The sequence below is a fragment of the Ornithodoros turicata genome, chromosome 4, assembly GCF_037126465.1.
Source record: "Ornithodoros turicata isolate Travis chromosome 4, ASM3712646v1, whole genome shotgun sequence".
In the NCBI taxonomy this organism is placed as follows: Eukaryota; Metazoa; Arthropoda; class Arachnida; order Ixodida; family Argasidae; genus Ornithodoros; species Ornithodoros turicata.
In genome coordinates, this window is record NC_088204.1 from 82,669,451 (window position 1) to 82,684,573 (window position 15,123).

Genomic DNA, 15,123 nt, shown 5'->3' on the forward strand with positions numbered 1-15,123 from the left:
TTGTTCCTTAACGTTTCGGAAAAGAAGCAGACGACGTCGTTGCGAGAGTCATATTTCGCAGTTTCTATGTGCGGTGATTGAGGACATCTGCTTGGGTGTGATGATGCGGCATTCAAGGTTGAAGGGGGGGTAGCTATTTACATTGTCCTTTCGTCGAAATCTAACGCAGCGTTATCTGTCCCCTTGTTGCACTTCAGCACATCCCACCCCTGGTGCAAAAAATAGAAGACTGACATCCCGAGCCAAGCTGGGCCCGAGACTCAATGAGCACCACCACCACCACCAGGTAGCCAACACAAGTAATGAAACTTGCTACATTTAAACCCTTTTATTAATGCGATTTTTGCAGTCTATTGACAACAACAGAACATAAAGGCATACAAATACCCCTAGCATTTCTCCACTTTGGCTAAGGGGGAGGGGAATGACACCGTAAACCCATAAAACCTGCCCAATGGGGGGATGACGGTACCAAGTCGAGGAGGGGGATTCTTTCTTTTCCTTTTCTCACCTCGAAGTGCTACAATACGCAAAGTTTTCTTCTCCGCCTTCTTCGCACCACGACGTACAAAAGACGTTACAAACTCGCAACTATGGGGCACCAACAATGGCGGCTACAGCTTCGTACGGCACACACAAACATAAAACCCGAAATGGTGCTTCGTTAACGCCGTGCTACAACCTCTCTCTCTCTCCTACTGGCAGAGATTAATTGCGACCCTGTGCAGAGAGCAATCTGCTCGCCAATTAACAATGATGCATTTACTAATGCTGGAAGCTAAAACTGCGCGTACACAAACTTGGCTACTACGAGCGGGAACGAAGTGTGCTCTTCGTGTCCGTCAGCGAACGACAATTTCGTATCCTGCACCCCCGTGCGGCCCTTGCTTCAATCGACGGAACGCAGGCCGCGATTGCAGTTTGCAATATGATTACATAAAACCGAAGGCGAAGGAAAACGCTTAATACGCAAATATCTTCCAGAGCAGTGCCTAGCAAAAGCGTGACAAGTTGGCCTTTAAGCTGACCAGTAAGTTGTGGAAAGACGGGCAGGCACGTATCGAAGTAATTATGACGACGAGCGGGAAACGAAAGTAGACACCACCTGGTCCTTGTGCCCGGCCCATTTTACGCTGCAATTCTCTTCCTTTTATGACTAGAGGAACCTACAAAGAGCTAGAGGGCAAGATTTTTTTGACAAAAGGCGTTTGGTTTTGAGCTCAGTTTCTTTTCCTGTCGGCAGGACATCTCCACTTGCCGAGACAAATGCTACACAGTGACGGGACGACTACATCGCTCGGGGGGTTTCAAGAAAACATGCTGGGGAAATGAAAAGAAATAGCGAGAAACACCTTTGCCAAAAAAAAAAAAGAAAAAAGAAAAGAAAGGAACTCATTTTTTCTGGGAACAGAGGGCGGCTCCTGAAAGGTATGTACAAACTGACAGACGAGACATAACCCATATACACTGGTCGTCCTGCTCTGGCCGGTCGAGAGATCCACACGACCCTTAGCGTCTCTTCGTCTCCCAACTGTGGGAGAACTTCTCTCGAAGAATCTGGTGATGAAAGGCACGAGGGCGCCACCGTGCCGTATGACGACTCTGTAGGAGAGATAACGGGAGCACACATTACGTGACGCCCTCTGTCTTACAGTTCCGGAGACTATGCATCAACGGCACATAACAGAGATGCGTAGCTTAAACTGGTAAATGACTACAGTATTACGGTGCACTCCTCGGCATGCCGGAAAAACCTGCGAGGGGTACGGTTGAAAACATCCGGTCCACCTCGCAAAATTCGGCATGCCGAGAAATGTGCGGTAATATATTATCTAATTACCAGGGTGGCAATAGTCCCCTCCCCCCTCGATCCGCCACTGACCAAGAAGCAACTTCTGGAAACAGAACGCGGGACAAGTAGTCAGCAAGTAGTGCTTAATAGAAATAAGGAAATAAAAGTATCGCAGTCTGTGAACGCCCTGCACATGGCGTAGATGAGCTCGGTAGTTAGCTAATTTGTCGGAATAACATATCCAGCGACATAGTGCACATTTTCGCGCTACGTGGCTTTCTTAACTGGCAAAACAGGAGGTTCATAATAGTCTGTTGGTAAAAATGCACACGTGTATGTGTGTGTGCATTTCTTAGAACCTGAGGATGGTTATGATGGCATACTGCAATGAACAATGAGGAATACCCCAACTGCCAATAAAGAATGTGTATTTTCATTCGTAGAGCGTTTTTTTAGACAATTTAGGTATCTACACAGTTCCAAGGTATGGAAAAGCTTCCGGAGAAACATTCCCGGCATTATAATATTCTTACGTAACTTACGCATATTTTAGAAATATTTTTGTGCATGGAGTCCCGGGCCCCAGTTACCACAATAGCAGAGACTCCAAATATCCGTACTTTCCAATTTTCCGGACAAAACTGCTGGCATCATCAAGCGCCCCATAGAACTAAGGTATTTCCATGCCCCATTTAGGGCCTGACTTTTTAGGGTTAAACCCGTATCCGCCCGATATTTACCCCCTGAACGAAACCTGTAAAATTCGGGTTTAACCCGAATCGACCCGAAAACATCCGGGTCGCGTGGCACACTCATAAGCGTGCATTAAAATAAAGTTTGATAACATCGCTAAACATTAGTTGCACGTTAAGACAAATTTTTATTAAACAATAAAAAATCACCTGAATACACCCGAATTCCTGACGACAGAATATGCCATAACGGGATTTAACCCGAATACACCCGAATTTTCCAATGAAAAATATCGCCCGATATTTACCCCCCGAATTTGGCCAAAAATAAAACCCGAAAAAGTCAGGCCCTACCCATAATTCGGACCGTTCCTCGGAAGACGTGCCCGATTATTCGTACTCATCTTGCTTCCAACCTGCATGGTTTCTTGGACGGTCGCACGAGTGCCAGAAGTGCAATGTGCTCCCACGCTCAATATTTCGCAGTGCGTTTCGAAATGGAGGCCATCCCCGTCATCGTTTGCGCGTGGCCAAAACAACGCTTCGCTCGAGACATGCTGGAAGAGCTAATCTTTCAGTACGCGTGTCTTTGACTACAAATATCTTTCGAGTGTCGGAAAAACTGAAACTTCGCCCTCAACTTCACGTAAGGATGTTGATGATGTTGATGCGATAAGGTGTTTAGTAGAGGCGAAGATGCCAATTCATCGAAGATTGTGACTAACGCGACGTCGTCGTAGTCTTCGGCACCGACAACATAAAAAAAGGGGGTAGAAACGACGGCAGTCATAAGGATGTTGTTCATGCACCGCTGTCCACAGTGGCAATCCTTGCTGTGGTGACTACACTGATGAACGTGTACAAGGATAGTGCCACACTAGCTGATTCGCAGAAATGGTATTCGCAGCGATACATTGCTGCACATACGCACTGCAAAGTGGACATGTATAGATACTTATTCTAAGCCACTTTGATTGTTCTGAGCGAAGGCTTTTGAAATAAAGTGAACTTATGCCATTCACTACAAATTCGGTCTGATTTTGTGACTCCTAGAAGTAAAAAAAAAATCGACTGGCGACTGTATCGCAAGGTTTCTACCATAGAACACTGAACCAGACACCAGTGAGACACTCCCTAAGACAGTCATTCCGAAACTGTGGGTCGCGAAGCGGCGCGCAAATTATAATTTGAAAAATGTCACACCGTGCCCGCTATTCTGCGTTACCAGGAAGCCCACCCGCAGCAGCAGACCTGGAGGTTTCTCATAAATGCGCTTGCATGTGAAGGTACACGACGCTTTTGATGCATCACACAGCCTCGCTTTCGTGTGTGCACGAGGGCCAAAATCTATGTCATGATGTCCACCCACTCCCACTAGAGGCCGCAGCATCTGCATCTATCGCGGCATACACGAACGCCCCGCCTTCACGGTGCACCACACAGTGGCGTCTTCTCGGATTACAGCGTACGCCAAAAGCCCAAGAAAACCGTTTAGCGTGCCCAGAGAACTCGCTCTGAATGTCAGTAAGATGTCAGTGTATCGTTTTGGCTAACATTCATGCGCCGAGGTCAGAAGACTTCCAGCGAGGGGAAACCAGAGGGCTGCAACGGGGTCATCTATATATTTATGGGCCGCTGCAACCAAGTTTGGGAACCACTGCTCAAAGACTATCTCGTTACGCTAAACAACAACGTAATAAGTTTGGGTTACTTGATTAGTGGAAAGCGACTGACCGGCCGGCCAGAGCAGACGGGGAAACGCAGGAAGAGGAGAACATCTAGACGGAGAGAGAGATGAGGCTGTTGTAGTGGGTCATGTTGCGCTTGAGAATCTCCGCACACGGTCCCAGGACACGCTCAAAGCGTGACCGGTCCAGCTTGACACACTTGAGGGGACCTCGCGACACCACTGTTGCCGCTCGCGGACGGTCCAGCAGCAGTGCTATCTCACCTGAAACATCAGCAACAGAAGATATGGATCAACTACATCTGCTACTTTATTATTAGGGTCTGACTTTTTCGGGTTAAACCCGTTTGCCCCCCGATTATTCCATCCCGGATCAATTTAGGACCATTTCGGGCAAAAAACGATTCCTTCCCAAATTCTAATCACATATCGGGTTGTACCCAGTATCGTGTCCACTACTTAGTAGCAATTTTTACGCGTATCTATCCGACGTAAATATTGTTTCAGTACAGCAATAAAGTATGTGAAGCACATTTGATGTTCAACGTGTGTTGCATGTGCGCGAAGTACATATACGGGGTGTTTGCTCTAACGTGTCCCGAAAGTATATTTAAAGCGAGCGATAAAAGAAAAGCAAGTGGTACTTTTCTGCTACTTGAGTAAGAAACAGGTACTGCTTCACTATAGTAGCACCTGTTTCTTAGTCAAGGAGCTGAAATGTAGAGCTCGTTCCTCTTTTATCGCTCGCTTTAAATATAATTTCTGGACACGTTGGAGCAAACATCCCGTATATGTTTGACCAACATCCCGTATCCCGTACCAACATCCCGTATATGTTTGACCAACACACACACTTGCAGCTGTGAGCGGCTTGCTGGACGCAAAGCAACAATAACCCCATAACACCCGAATGTAGAGTAGCACCTGATTTTTCCCTTCCGAATCTGGTAAAGGCATTTAGGTAACGCGAAAAACTCCGACCCTATTTATTATATTGCCAGCGGATTTTCTGGCAGACAAGTTTCTCCCAGCGCTCATAGCAACATCTCACCAAAGTAATCCGAGGGTCCCAGCCTTCCGACCTCCTCTTGTGGTTCTCCTTCCGAGCGTCGCTGCAACACGGACGCTGCACCCTACGATGAACCGTCGCATCAAATGCTAGTTGTTAACCACAAAGTGGCCATACCTCCTCGATGATGAAGAAGTCGTCTCCGGGCATCCCCTGTTCCACTATGACATCACCGTCGTTGAAGGTGACCGGTTCAAGCGCATCCGCCACGGTCAACCGCTCCCACTTATCCAGGCTCTCTGCGGAATGGTTCAAGATCGCCATCGTAGATCTCTTTCTTCACCAGAGCACTTCACGAGCCTAGATTTATCGGACCCGTCACAAAGTCTTACTGAGCCACCATTGCCGAGCCGGACAGTTTCAGGCTGTGTACCAAATTGTAGCCTTCAAATTTCTGGGACTTTTTCCAGGTTTTCACAGACTAGTTCCAGCGAATTCACTGATGAAAACAAAAGGGAACTCTGTGCCTGCTCCTACGTTGTGATACACATCACTTATAAAGCTGATAATTTATTGAATTCAAACAAACAGGACACAAATACAGTAGCCAATCGATTTTCTGAACCTGACTGTGACCTAGGCGTCACCTAGGGGCACGGTTAGGAAGTTTTACTGCAGTTTCGCCTAGGATTCCAATGACCAATCCAATCCGAGCGCACACTCCAAAAAGGCGGTTTCGAAGTCTTCGTTGTAGTTTTGTAGCAAAATAGGCCTATTGGTGCTTGTCCGCAAGCATTTTAGTCCAGAAAATCAAACCTTTGGGCTCCAACCTCACTGGAAAAATGGTACTAAAACGTATTAATCCTACGGCGAAGGTCCACGGTTCCCCGTGGGAATCCTAATAATCAGCGTCCTAAAAATCAGTCCGCTACTGTATACATGTTTCTTCTTACTGTTTAAGAGAACCAGTTATTTTCCTACGGTAGGAAAACTGTGCCTCATTCATGACCCTTGCCCTACTTTCCAGCCTCTGAGCTTGTCGTATTAGCGAACTCTTCCTCGCAGCAACGTTGCAGCAACGTTGCTGCAGTGTCGCCGCTCAACCAAACTCCACACTCAACTGATCGGCACTCGCGATTTGCAGCGTATCGTCGTGGCACTTGACTGCGATTTTCAGATTTCAACTGCATTTTGGTGACCCAGAGGACAATCAACGGTGAAGCCTCAAACCAGGCCTGCTTTCCTGCTTGCCCGTGCAGTGTCCTGCTCTTCAGCTTACCAAGGATTGAGACCTTGCTGAGAAATTCTTCATACATTTTCCTCTTGCGGATGGTGCTGCCCTGTAATGGAAGTGCACATTTTTGGTGAGGCAGAAGGAGTCATACGTAGTATTCTCTGTTTTTATGCATGAACAATGTGAGCAGCTGATTTGTAGTGTGCACTGGAGATGTTTGATTTGCAGATGCACTAGAATGGCTTCTTTCGAGAAGCCCGTCCAAAAATGGAAGAGGTTTACATCAATCCGCAACGCCATCAATGGGGGTGGCCTCCGACGCCATCTCGCTCAGATGGAGCGTGTATCGTAGCTGACAAGTTTTCAATAGCGGATGAGATGAGCTAATTTTTTAATGACGGCGCAGCAAACGGCTAGGAACCACACCACGATCCCGCGCGTAAGATTTCTTGCGCAGTGCCGAGACACTGTTGAGGAAAAATGCCTTTGGTGGTTGCTCCTTAATTAATGGCAGAGTACACTGGCCGACATTGAGGAGCTGTCTTTGTTCTGAAGCAGAAAATGCACGTTTGCATGCTGGTCAATCTGGATTAGTTTAGGATGTTTTGCCAGTCATCTTGCATAAGCTCACTCCACCGAGAGAACTCGGATTTGGCCAGAATTCAAAACAAGCACCGTCAACAGTTTGTCATCTTAGGAATCCACTGGCTTTGGTGCTTCCTGCTACTTGGCCACATAACTTTCATCCCGACACACCCTTGACCCGAGTGGGATTGCTTTTTTGCCGCTGCATTTGGATTCCATCCCCGCGTGCCAAATTTTTGCTGTTCCGCAGCAGATTCAACTGCTCACTCCTGATCAACAACAGCAATGCAAAGACACGTGTATCACAGTAGCGCAGGAAGTGGGGGATGTACCATAAGAATCCGTCTGTAAGTATCCCGATCAATTGCCCACAGCTTGACATCTGTCTTGGCCTGCAGAAGACAAAGAAAATCAACTCGCGATAACTTCGATAAAATACGTCCCAGCCAATCTATCCTAAGCCATTTAAAAGTAGAAATGTCGTACCTTAACTGTTGCGGCGCGGGGAGTCCCATAGATGAGCGCCAGCTCTCCAAAGCTGCCATTATCTCCAATCGTCGTCACGAGCTGTCCATTGACGTAAACCTTCGAAGATACAAGCGGGTCAAGTTGGGGTTCAGCGCGACAGTAGTAGAGAGGAAGGAGATTGGGAAACCCACATCTACTTCACCCTGATCGATCACATAGAAGTTGTCGCCTTCGTCACCCTGTTGGATGATAACTTCAGCCGCTCGGTGAAGCACAGGAAACATGGCGTCAAAGATGTCGCTGATGGTGAAAAAATGTAACGAAAAGCGTAGAAATGTACGAGAAGAGATGGGTAAAAAAAGAACAACGGGGGATAGTAATAAGAAAGGGTATTAATTGATACAGCAGAACCTCGTTACAATGAAATAATTGACATTCCCCGTCGGACTGGCACGGGGAATGATGCGTGTTAAACCTCGCTAGAAAGAAAGAGTTTTCAGCTGGCATCTCGATACAACGAAAGCAAAGTTCCCAAAACACCATTTACGCCATCCCTAACCTGTGCCCGTTTTTGCTGTGCTTCTATTCTGTCTCTCTCCTCAGCCATCCTTTGTTGGCATGGCAACTGATCGGGCTTGCATTGCCCGCACTGCCTGTTGGTGCTTAGGCAGCGACGGTGCACCCTGAGACAAGACGGCTGATTCGTGGAGTGCTGTTTTTGGCGCAAGTACGCGTGACGCCCATGATTCACACCTATTTGTATTATTCGTAGGGACCCAGAAAGGTATTCATACTATCCTGAAACGAGCCCCGGCTCAGAAAATTTCGCAATTGTATAATTGCGATTCCGCTGCATATACGCGTTTAGTCACCACGGGAACTGAGCAACGATGTCTTCATTATGCCAGAAGCTCCATTTCCTTCAGGACCTAGGTCCTCAAGAAGGCAACTCTTAACAAAACACTCCTTTCTAATTACTTCTGGTGTCTGCACCTCATATATATGGTAAAGATAAGATATGACAAAGACATCTGACACCACAAAAATCGCTTGTCAATAGAACATGTATCTGGTAATGATGGGATAACTATGCATTTAAATACATTTAAACGTTGTCATTAAGTTGAACACTAGCACTGTTGGATGCTACAGGGTTCCATTCTAATACAGTTGGGTCGAAATTTTTGAAACAGTTTGGTAAACATGACGTAGCTTTTTGCGTGTGGTTTGACACCCCGTCGCTAAGTGTGGTCGATGAACCCACAAACTACTACTACTACTACTAGGAGAGAATTTTAGAGCTGAGCAAACTACTCACCTTCTTTCATTGTCGTCTAAGTGTGAGAAGAGCACATTTTTTTCGATGGCCTTGGATAGTGCTGCCATTGTCTTGTAATCTTTCGGGACCATCTATGTCACAATCGTGTGAAACAAGATAGAGTACCTTAAACAAAACCAACAAATATGCGGAATACCAAAAGAAATAGCTTGGGACAAGACTAAGATTCATCCATGATAAGGCAGATGCCAAAACTGTCCTAGGTGCCCCGTAGTGCGCTGCAAAATTTTAGCTGCCACATTTGTTCCCTTAAAAATATGGAAAGTTAAAAACACTTCCATCACCATCATTAGCCACGATGTTTTTGAGCTATCAGGAATGCTAACTCAAGGTTGAAGACAGTAGCCAATACAGCAGCAAAAGAAATAGTAATAAAATTGAGCTAGCGCATCTTGACCGACATCACGAGGGTGAGCAACCGAAATTGAGATGATTGAGGAACATTTTGAGATAAGGTAAAACAGTAATCAGCTTTCCAATCGATTGCATGACAGAACAGAAAATGGAAGTTATTAACAGATATCACGGCAGTGAAAGCGGTAACTATAAAATGCTCGGCTGCAAATTTCATCCAAATATTTTGCGCAATGAGAGAGAAAGCATTCGTTTCAATCCTAAAACCCTAGCAAGCGCAGCGTCATTTACCCTAATTTCAACGGAAACATAGTACTCTTATGAAGATGGACCAGAAGCCAGGGGACGACGCAACGATGAAACAAAATTTAATGCGACGTTTCGATGCCTCTTCGAGCATCGTCAAAAATCGAACGCCGCATTAAATTTTGTTTCATCGTTGCGTCAAAGCTGGGGTGTGGAAGTCTCCTCAGAGAATTCTTATGTTGGGGCACCCTTTATGTGCAAGAACGTACCTTCTTGACATAGGAAGTGGCATCTTCCTCCGAGTAGGTCTCTGCACTGACTGCTCCACGCCGGTTCCTCTGCGGCGGAACGGGCAAGGGTGACAGTTCGTCCTCTTTCTCCTCTCCCGGAGGTGTGGCTGCCATTGGTGCCAGCTGCTGCTGTTTCGCTTTCATGGCAGCTTCCTGGACAAGTTTATTTCAGTATTACTTTAGTGAAAGAGTGGACTCAGTTATGACCAGTCTTCTCGGCATTTACCGAAAACCACCGATAACTGCCGCGAGAAGGGACGGGCGAACACGAAGTAGAGGACACCAAATGTGGACGAATAAGAGATGAACCCAACTTTGTTGCGGGAACTGTTGTTCTAGACACACTGCAGGTAGATTACTCAAAAAAAGTAACTACGTTTCAGTTAACCTGCAAATATAGCGACTGAGTTACAGTTAATCATTTTGAAACATAGCTTCTTACAGCTACAGTTACCACATTAAAGTAGCTAGTTACTTTACAGTTACCTTTTAAGAGAGAGAAGAAAAAAGCCGAAAAATGGAACCCCCACAAGCGTTGTTTTTGAGCTTGCACCATCCGAGCACAGTTATACCGTGTTATAGACGGGGAATTTCCCGCGGGCTCTAACGGCACGGCGAGAGTTCATCCTTCGCCAGGGCTGCGTATGAGATGGGAAAATTCGTGGAATTCTTGGTCGGGAAAAATGGCAGTATACTCGAAGCCTCGACAAAACGACGCTAGGAAATTGACACCAAGAAAATATTGCCATACCCGAGTAATTTAGTTGGTCACATTTTACAGTTACTTTGTTTTTAAGTTGCTTAACTTCGTTTTAAATTAGTAACTAGTTACTGCAAAAAGTAACTAGTTATTTGGTTATAAGCTAGTTACTACCCAGGACTGCTGCAGGTAATGGAATCAGTGGCAAATCCCCATGAGAGGAGCCCTTCATGAACTTCATCTTCGTTTAGAAGCCAAGGGTCAAGAATGGTTGGGATGAACGGCAAAACCAATTTTGACGGAAGCAAAGCGGCTCTTTTGGAGTGCACAAGGGCATCAGACCGTGTGTGACAGAATTAGTAAGGTTCCATGACGTTGTTCGTGATTAGTGGGGCTCTGGAAAGGACACAGGCCTTCCTGTAACAAAAAAAATTCCAGTGGCTGCTTTCAGGACATGGTACTAACGATGTCGTGTCCTGTCAAGAATCCAGAGTTGGGAAGTGATGCGAAAAAAAAAAAAAAAAGTCCTCTCGCGCGAGTCCTTCAGTATGTATACAGGGTGTCTCACCTAACGTCATAAAAAGTCTTATTAAAAAATCTACTTGTCCGGACATTATGGGGTCAATGCTATTTATCTCGGGGAGAGATTTTACCGTTACTTCCGAGCACTTTCATCAAATTTACTTCGCGAGAAATTGATATTGAAATTTGCCGAGTCAACCTCACATTTTTTTATTTGCTGAAACAAAAAGTAAAATCGTGAAGTGTGGTAGTTGGCAAGGTAGACTCATCTTGAAGCAGCAACGAGGACAACACACAGACAGACAGACAAACGAACAGGAGTACTTGCATTAAAAGCAGTGCTCCCGTTCATCTATCTGTCCGTGTCCTCGTTGCCGCTTCAAGATGAGAGAAACAGAAAGAGCATGTCTGATTTACTCCATTGCATCGCAAAATACATTCCCTATCACTTTGGTAATGGCACAAAAAAAAATTAAAGAAATTGCGAAGACCGTCGTTTTCGAGGCACGGAAATTGTTGGCAGAGCTCAGTTTGCGGTCGAGTCAATGCAAGATGGGGCGGAACAAAAATGGTCTCCCGCCCCTCCCTGTTTCCCTCTCACTCTTATTTCAGACAACTTTGTGTTGCAACCATGCTGCTGTTATCAGCAGAAGCTTAAAAAAGGAAAAGTGAAAGGGGCAGGCACTGCGGTATTCCTTCATCTCGGAGCGGCCCCCTGGCAGGTATCAGGAAGTCGCCGAATAAGGAACGGGTACTCTGTCCGTCCCATAGTATGTGTACGTGCTTCTGTTTTCTCCTAAGGTGTCACTCCAATGGAGAAATTCGACACCCAGGTGTTCTGTAACCTTTTGTCCCAAGCTGTACGTGGCCTCCTCACATCGCTTCTTTCAGAGATCTGAGTGCAGCCAGCAATTTGCGTGCCTCGAATGTGTTTTTGCAGTTTTTTTTTCTGGCTATAACTAGAGCCTGAAGTTTTAGGGTTTTACCCGATTCTTCCCCGAATTGAAGGTTGCCTCTTTAGGGTGAAACCCGATTTTTACCAGGAAAATTGCCCTCTCTGGGATGTCTGTAGGAATGCACCAACTTACTTGTTTGGCAGAAAAATGCAGTTACATCACCATTTGTACCAAACCGCTACAGTTAGTTTGAATAACTGAGCCCAATTTCTCCCCGATTTTAGCGTAATGGAAATTTTTTTCACCCGAATTCGCACGAATTTAGTGCACATGTTTATTTACCCGATTTTTACCCCCCGAATTTAGAAAAAAATATTTCCCAAAAACTTCAGGCTCTAGCTATAACCATCGTAATAGCGAACGTATTTTGCGGTAGAATGGGGTAAATCTGACATGCGCTTCCTGTTCCTGTGAAAGAAACGTGAGGTTGACTTGGCAAATTTTGGAGTTCAATTTGGAAAATTCAATGTCTCGCTAATTCAATTTGATAAAAGTGCTCAGAAGTCACGCCAAAATCTCCCCCGAGATAAACAGCGTTGACCCCGAAATGTTCGGAGGGGTAATTTTTCGATACGATGTTTTATCACGTTAGGTGGAATACCCAGTATATGGTAATGTACTGCAACAAACTTAGGTTCCAGATGTGCTTATCTAACCCTTCGTATTATGAACACATTCAGTCCGCCATTACCATACGGCTCCTTTCAGCATATTTTCATAACAGAGTCTGACGCCATTGGAAATTTTTGGAAAAGAAGCTTCACTTTCCACACGTCGAATAAAGTGGGCATTTCTTCCCCACCAAATTTCAGAAAGCACAGCCACCCAAAACTTGAAACCCAGCGCATTACTTGCGACGTTTGTAAAAAGAACTTTAGTGCATTTGATTAAACACCCGATACGAAATGAAGAATGGCACATTTTCCTCTGGAAGACCTCTGCTGCCCTCGAAAATTTTTGCAGTTCCACGATACAACATTGGCAAGTTACCTCTGTAAGAAGAACCCTGAGAAGGCAGGCAAACGTGTCGTGAAGCAAAAGCATATTGTACGTCTCATGACAGTGATGTGTCTCAGCTTCCTGGGACAAAAACTACTCGGCACTTACAGGTATTTGTTCTTGTTGCACAATACTTGTGTCACGTTGAATGAAAGCAACATTACAGGCCGACCCTGCCTAAATGGCGAAGGCCTGATAGGGGTGCGCACTGCAGCATTATTAATAAAATCGTGTCATCAAAAAGAAATCAATGATGCAAGCCACTTTGCAACAACACGTGGTCGCATTTTCTAAAACACTTTGAAAGATTCTGAAATGGAAATCTGAATTAAAGTTTAACGGCATTGTGACTGCCTTTATTCTTTAAGAATTTCTCAGAATTTGAACAATACAAAAGGACGTCCCTTTGAGATCCTTGTTCTGTGGTGCTATAGGAGATATTTGATGGCAAACCAATCCCTAGAAAGTCAAAAGCAATCAGTCTGTGTGTGTTGTTAGAATACGCATCATTTTTATTTCTCTGCAAGCTTTGATGGTTGATTTTTTTGATGGTTTGATGCAAGCGTAGGAACAATGATGGAGTTCCAAGAAATGAAATTTATAGGTGTTGGAAATGGTTGAGAAACCACCTATAACCACATGTGTTCAATAAATATTGAGCACACAAAACCTTACTTGCCTCCTGTGAGCATTGTTTTTGTTATATATAGTTTGAAAAAAAAAAAAAAAAAGTGTGCCTTCCAATGCTCAATATTCCTGCAGAGGAGTGGACAGGTACCGTGGCGTCACATTTCAGCTTCACATAAATAGTCATGCGAGTAGTTTTCTCCGATAACATAACAAATTTTCTGTGGTTTGAGGGAGAGAGCGACAGCACCTCTTTCACAGAGCCAGATTTTCCGTTCGTAATAACTTCGGAACTCGAAATCATATCGGACTTTGATTGGCATGCTCGAGAACCAAATCTTCTCATCCTCTAACATAATTTCTTGAAATGAGGGAGAGTCCTTTGACAACCCCATTTTACATTGTTTGCCACATCATTACAAGAAAGGTACTTTACGAAAGGGTGCTAAACTTTGTTCGTATACTCAAGTCAATGAGGGTTCTTATTTCATGTTGTTCAGGCAATGATATTTTCACAGCAGAAACTGCATAAAAAGTGTCTTCTTTTAAGACCCAATGTGTGTGAGAGACAGCTTGAGTTTTGAAAGAGGTAACGCTAAGACAGACTTTGAGGAATCATTAAAATACCAAAGTTCAAGTTCACGAAATTTTCGGGGCAGAAACATAGGCGAAAATGTCGCCTGCTTCAAAGACCCCCCCCGAAGTGCCAGAAAAGCAAAAGATTAAAAGAAAGAAAAAGAAAAGAAACGCAAAGCGCAGAAGCATTTCGCCACATTTTGGGGATCCATTAAATATTCCAGTCGAGGGTTTTTAATTTATGCCATTTGCGCCACGACACTTTCGTGAAACAGCAGCGAAAATGTCGTCTGCTTCTAAGATCCAGTGTGTCAGAAAATAAAACAAGCCAAGAGGACAACGCAAAGCGCACAAGTATTCCGGCACATTTTTGGGGATTACGTGCGCTATTAATATCCACCGACACCGTGCTCCCCAGAAACATATTTCACAAAAATGGATCCACACTTTCTTTTTTCTATTTATAATCCTTTGCAGTAAAGTTCATGGGGTCACGCAATGAATGGTTCAAATAATAAAGGTGTTGCTAGTTGCACCCTTCGTACGAACGCAACGTCTTTCACAGTTCACGTTCAACCCATGGTTCAACAACACAATCCGTTTGAACCAGCTGACCAGTCGTCGCAGTTTGTGGCAGTGCTGATATTTTTTGTTTTGGTAGGCTTAACAATTCCCCAATCGAAAGATCAGGCGGCTTATTTCTGCGTTGCTAATAACGACAACGCAGCTGATGTTATAAACGAAACCGCTGTTAAACATGCAGGAGTGCCTGATCATCGTGTAAGCACCACTGAAAACCACATCGCGCGCTAGTACACTCGATGACTTCGTGAGCAAACACGTATTATTCTAGTCGATTACCTTTTCGAGGCGGGCGAAGTAGTCCCGAAGAAACGAGACTGGGTTGTCCGGTCGGCTGACGCATAGCTGCACTATGCAATCCTTCAATAGCTTCTGAATATTGTGCTTTTGAACGTAAAGTTCGCATTCTCTGAGACTCTGTTCCTCTTCCTGCGTAGACGCCATTTTCTCTACTTCCTCGTTCAG

The 15,123-nt window shown here is 45.0% G+C and overlaps 1 protein-coding gene across 1 annotated transcript; it reads right to left on the bottom strand.

The window, feature by feature from the left end:
* Positions 1 to 313: 313 nt before the first annotated feature.
* LOC135392159 (cAMP-dependent protein kinase regulatory subunit-like) lies at positions 314 to 15,122 on the bottom strand. The gene is made up of 11 exons (XM_064622854.1): positions 14,938 to 15,122; positions 9,676 to 9,849; positions 8,786 to 8,877; positions 7,659 to 7,767; positions 7,486 to 7,584; positions 7,332 to 7,391; positions 6,460 to 6,520; positions 5,358 to 5,479; positions 5,223 to 5,304; positions 4,219 to 4,435; positions 314 to 1,602 (listed from the first exon to the last, which is right to left on the bottom strand). Exons 1-10 carry the CDS (start codon positions 15,100 to 15,102, stop codon positions 4,263 to 4,265), a joined length of 1,137 nt encoding a protein of 378 aa, XP_064478924.1. The 5' UTR covers positions 15,103 to 15,122; the 3' UTR covers positions 314 to 1,602; positions 4,219 to 4,262.
* Position 15,123: the final 1 nt, after the last annotated feature.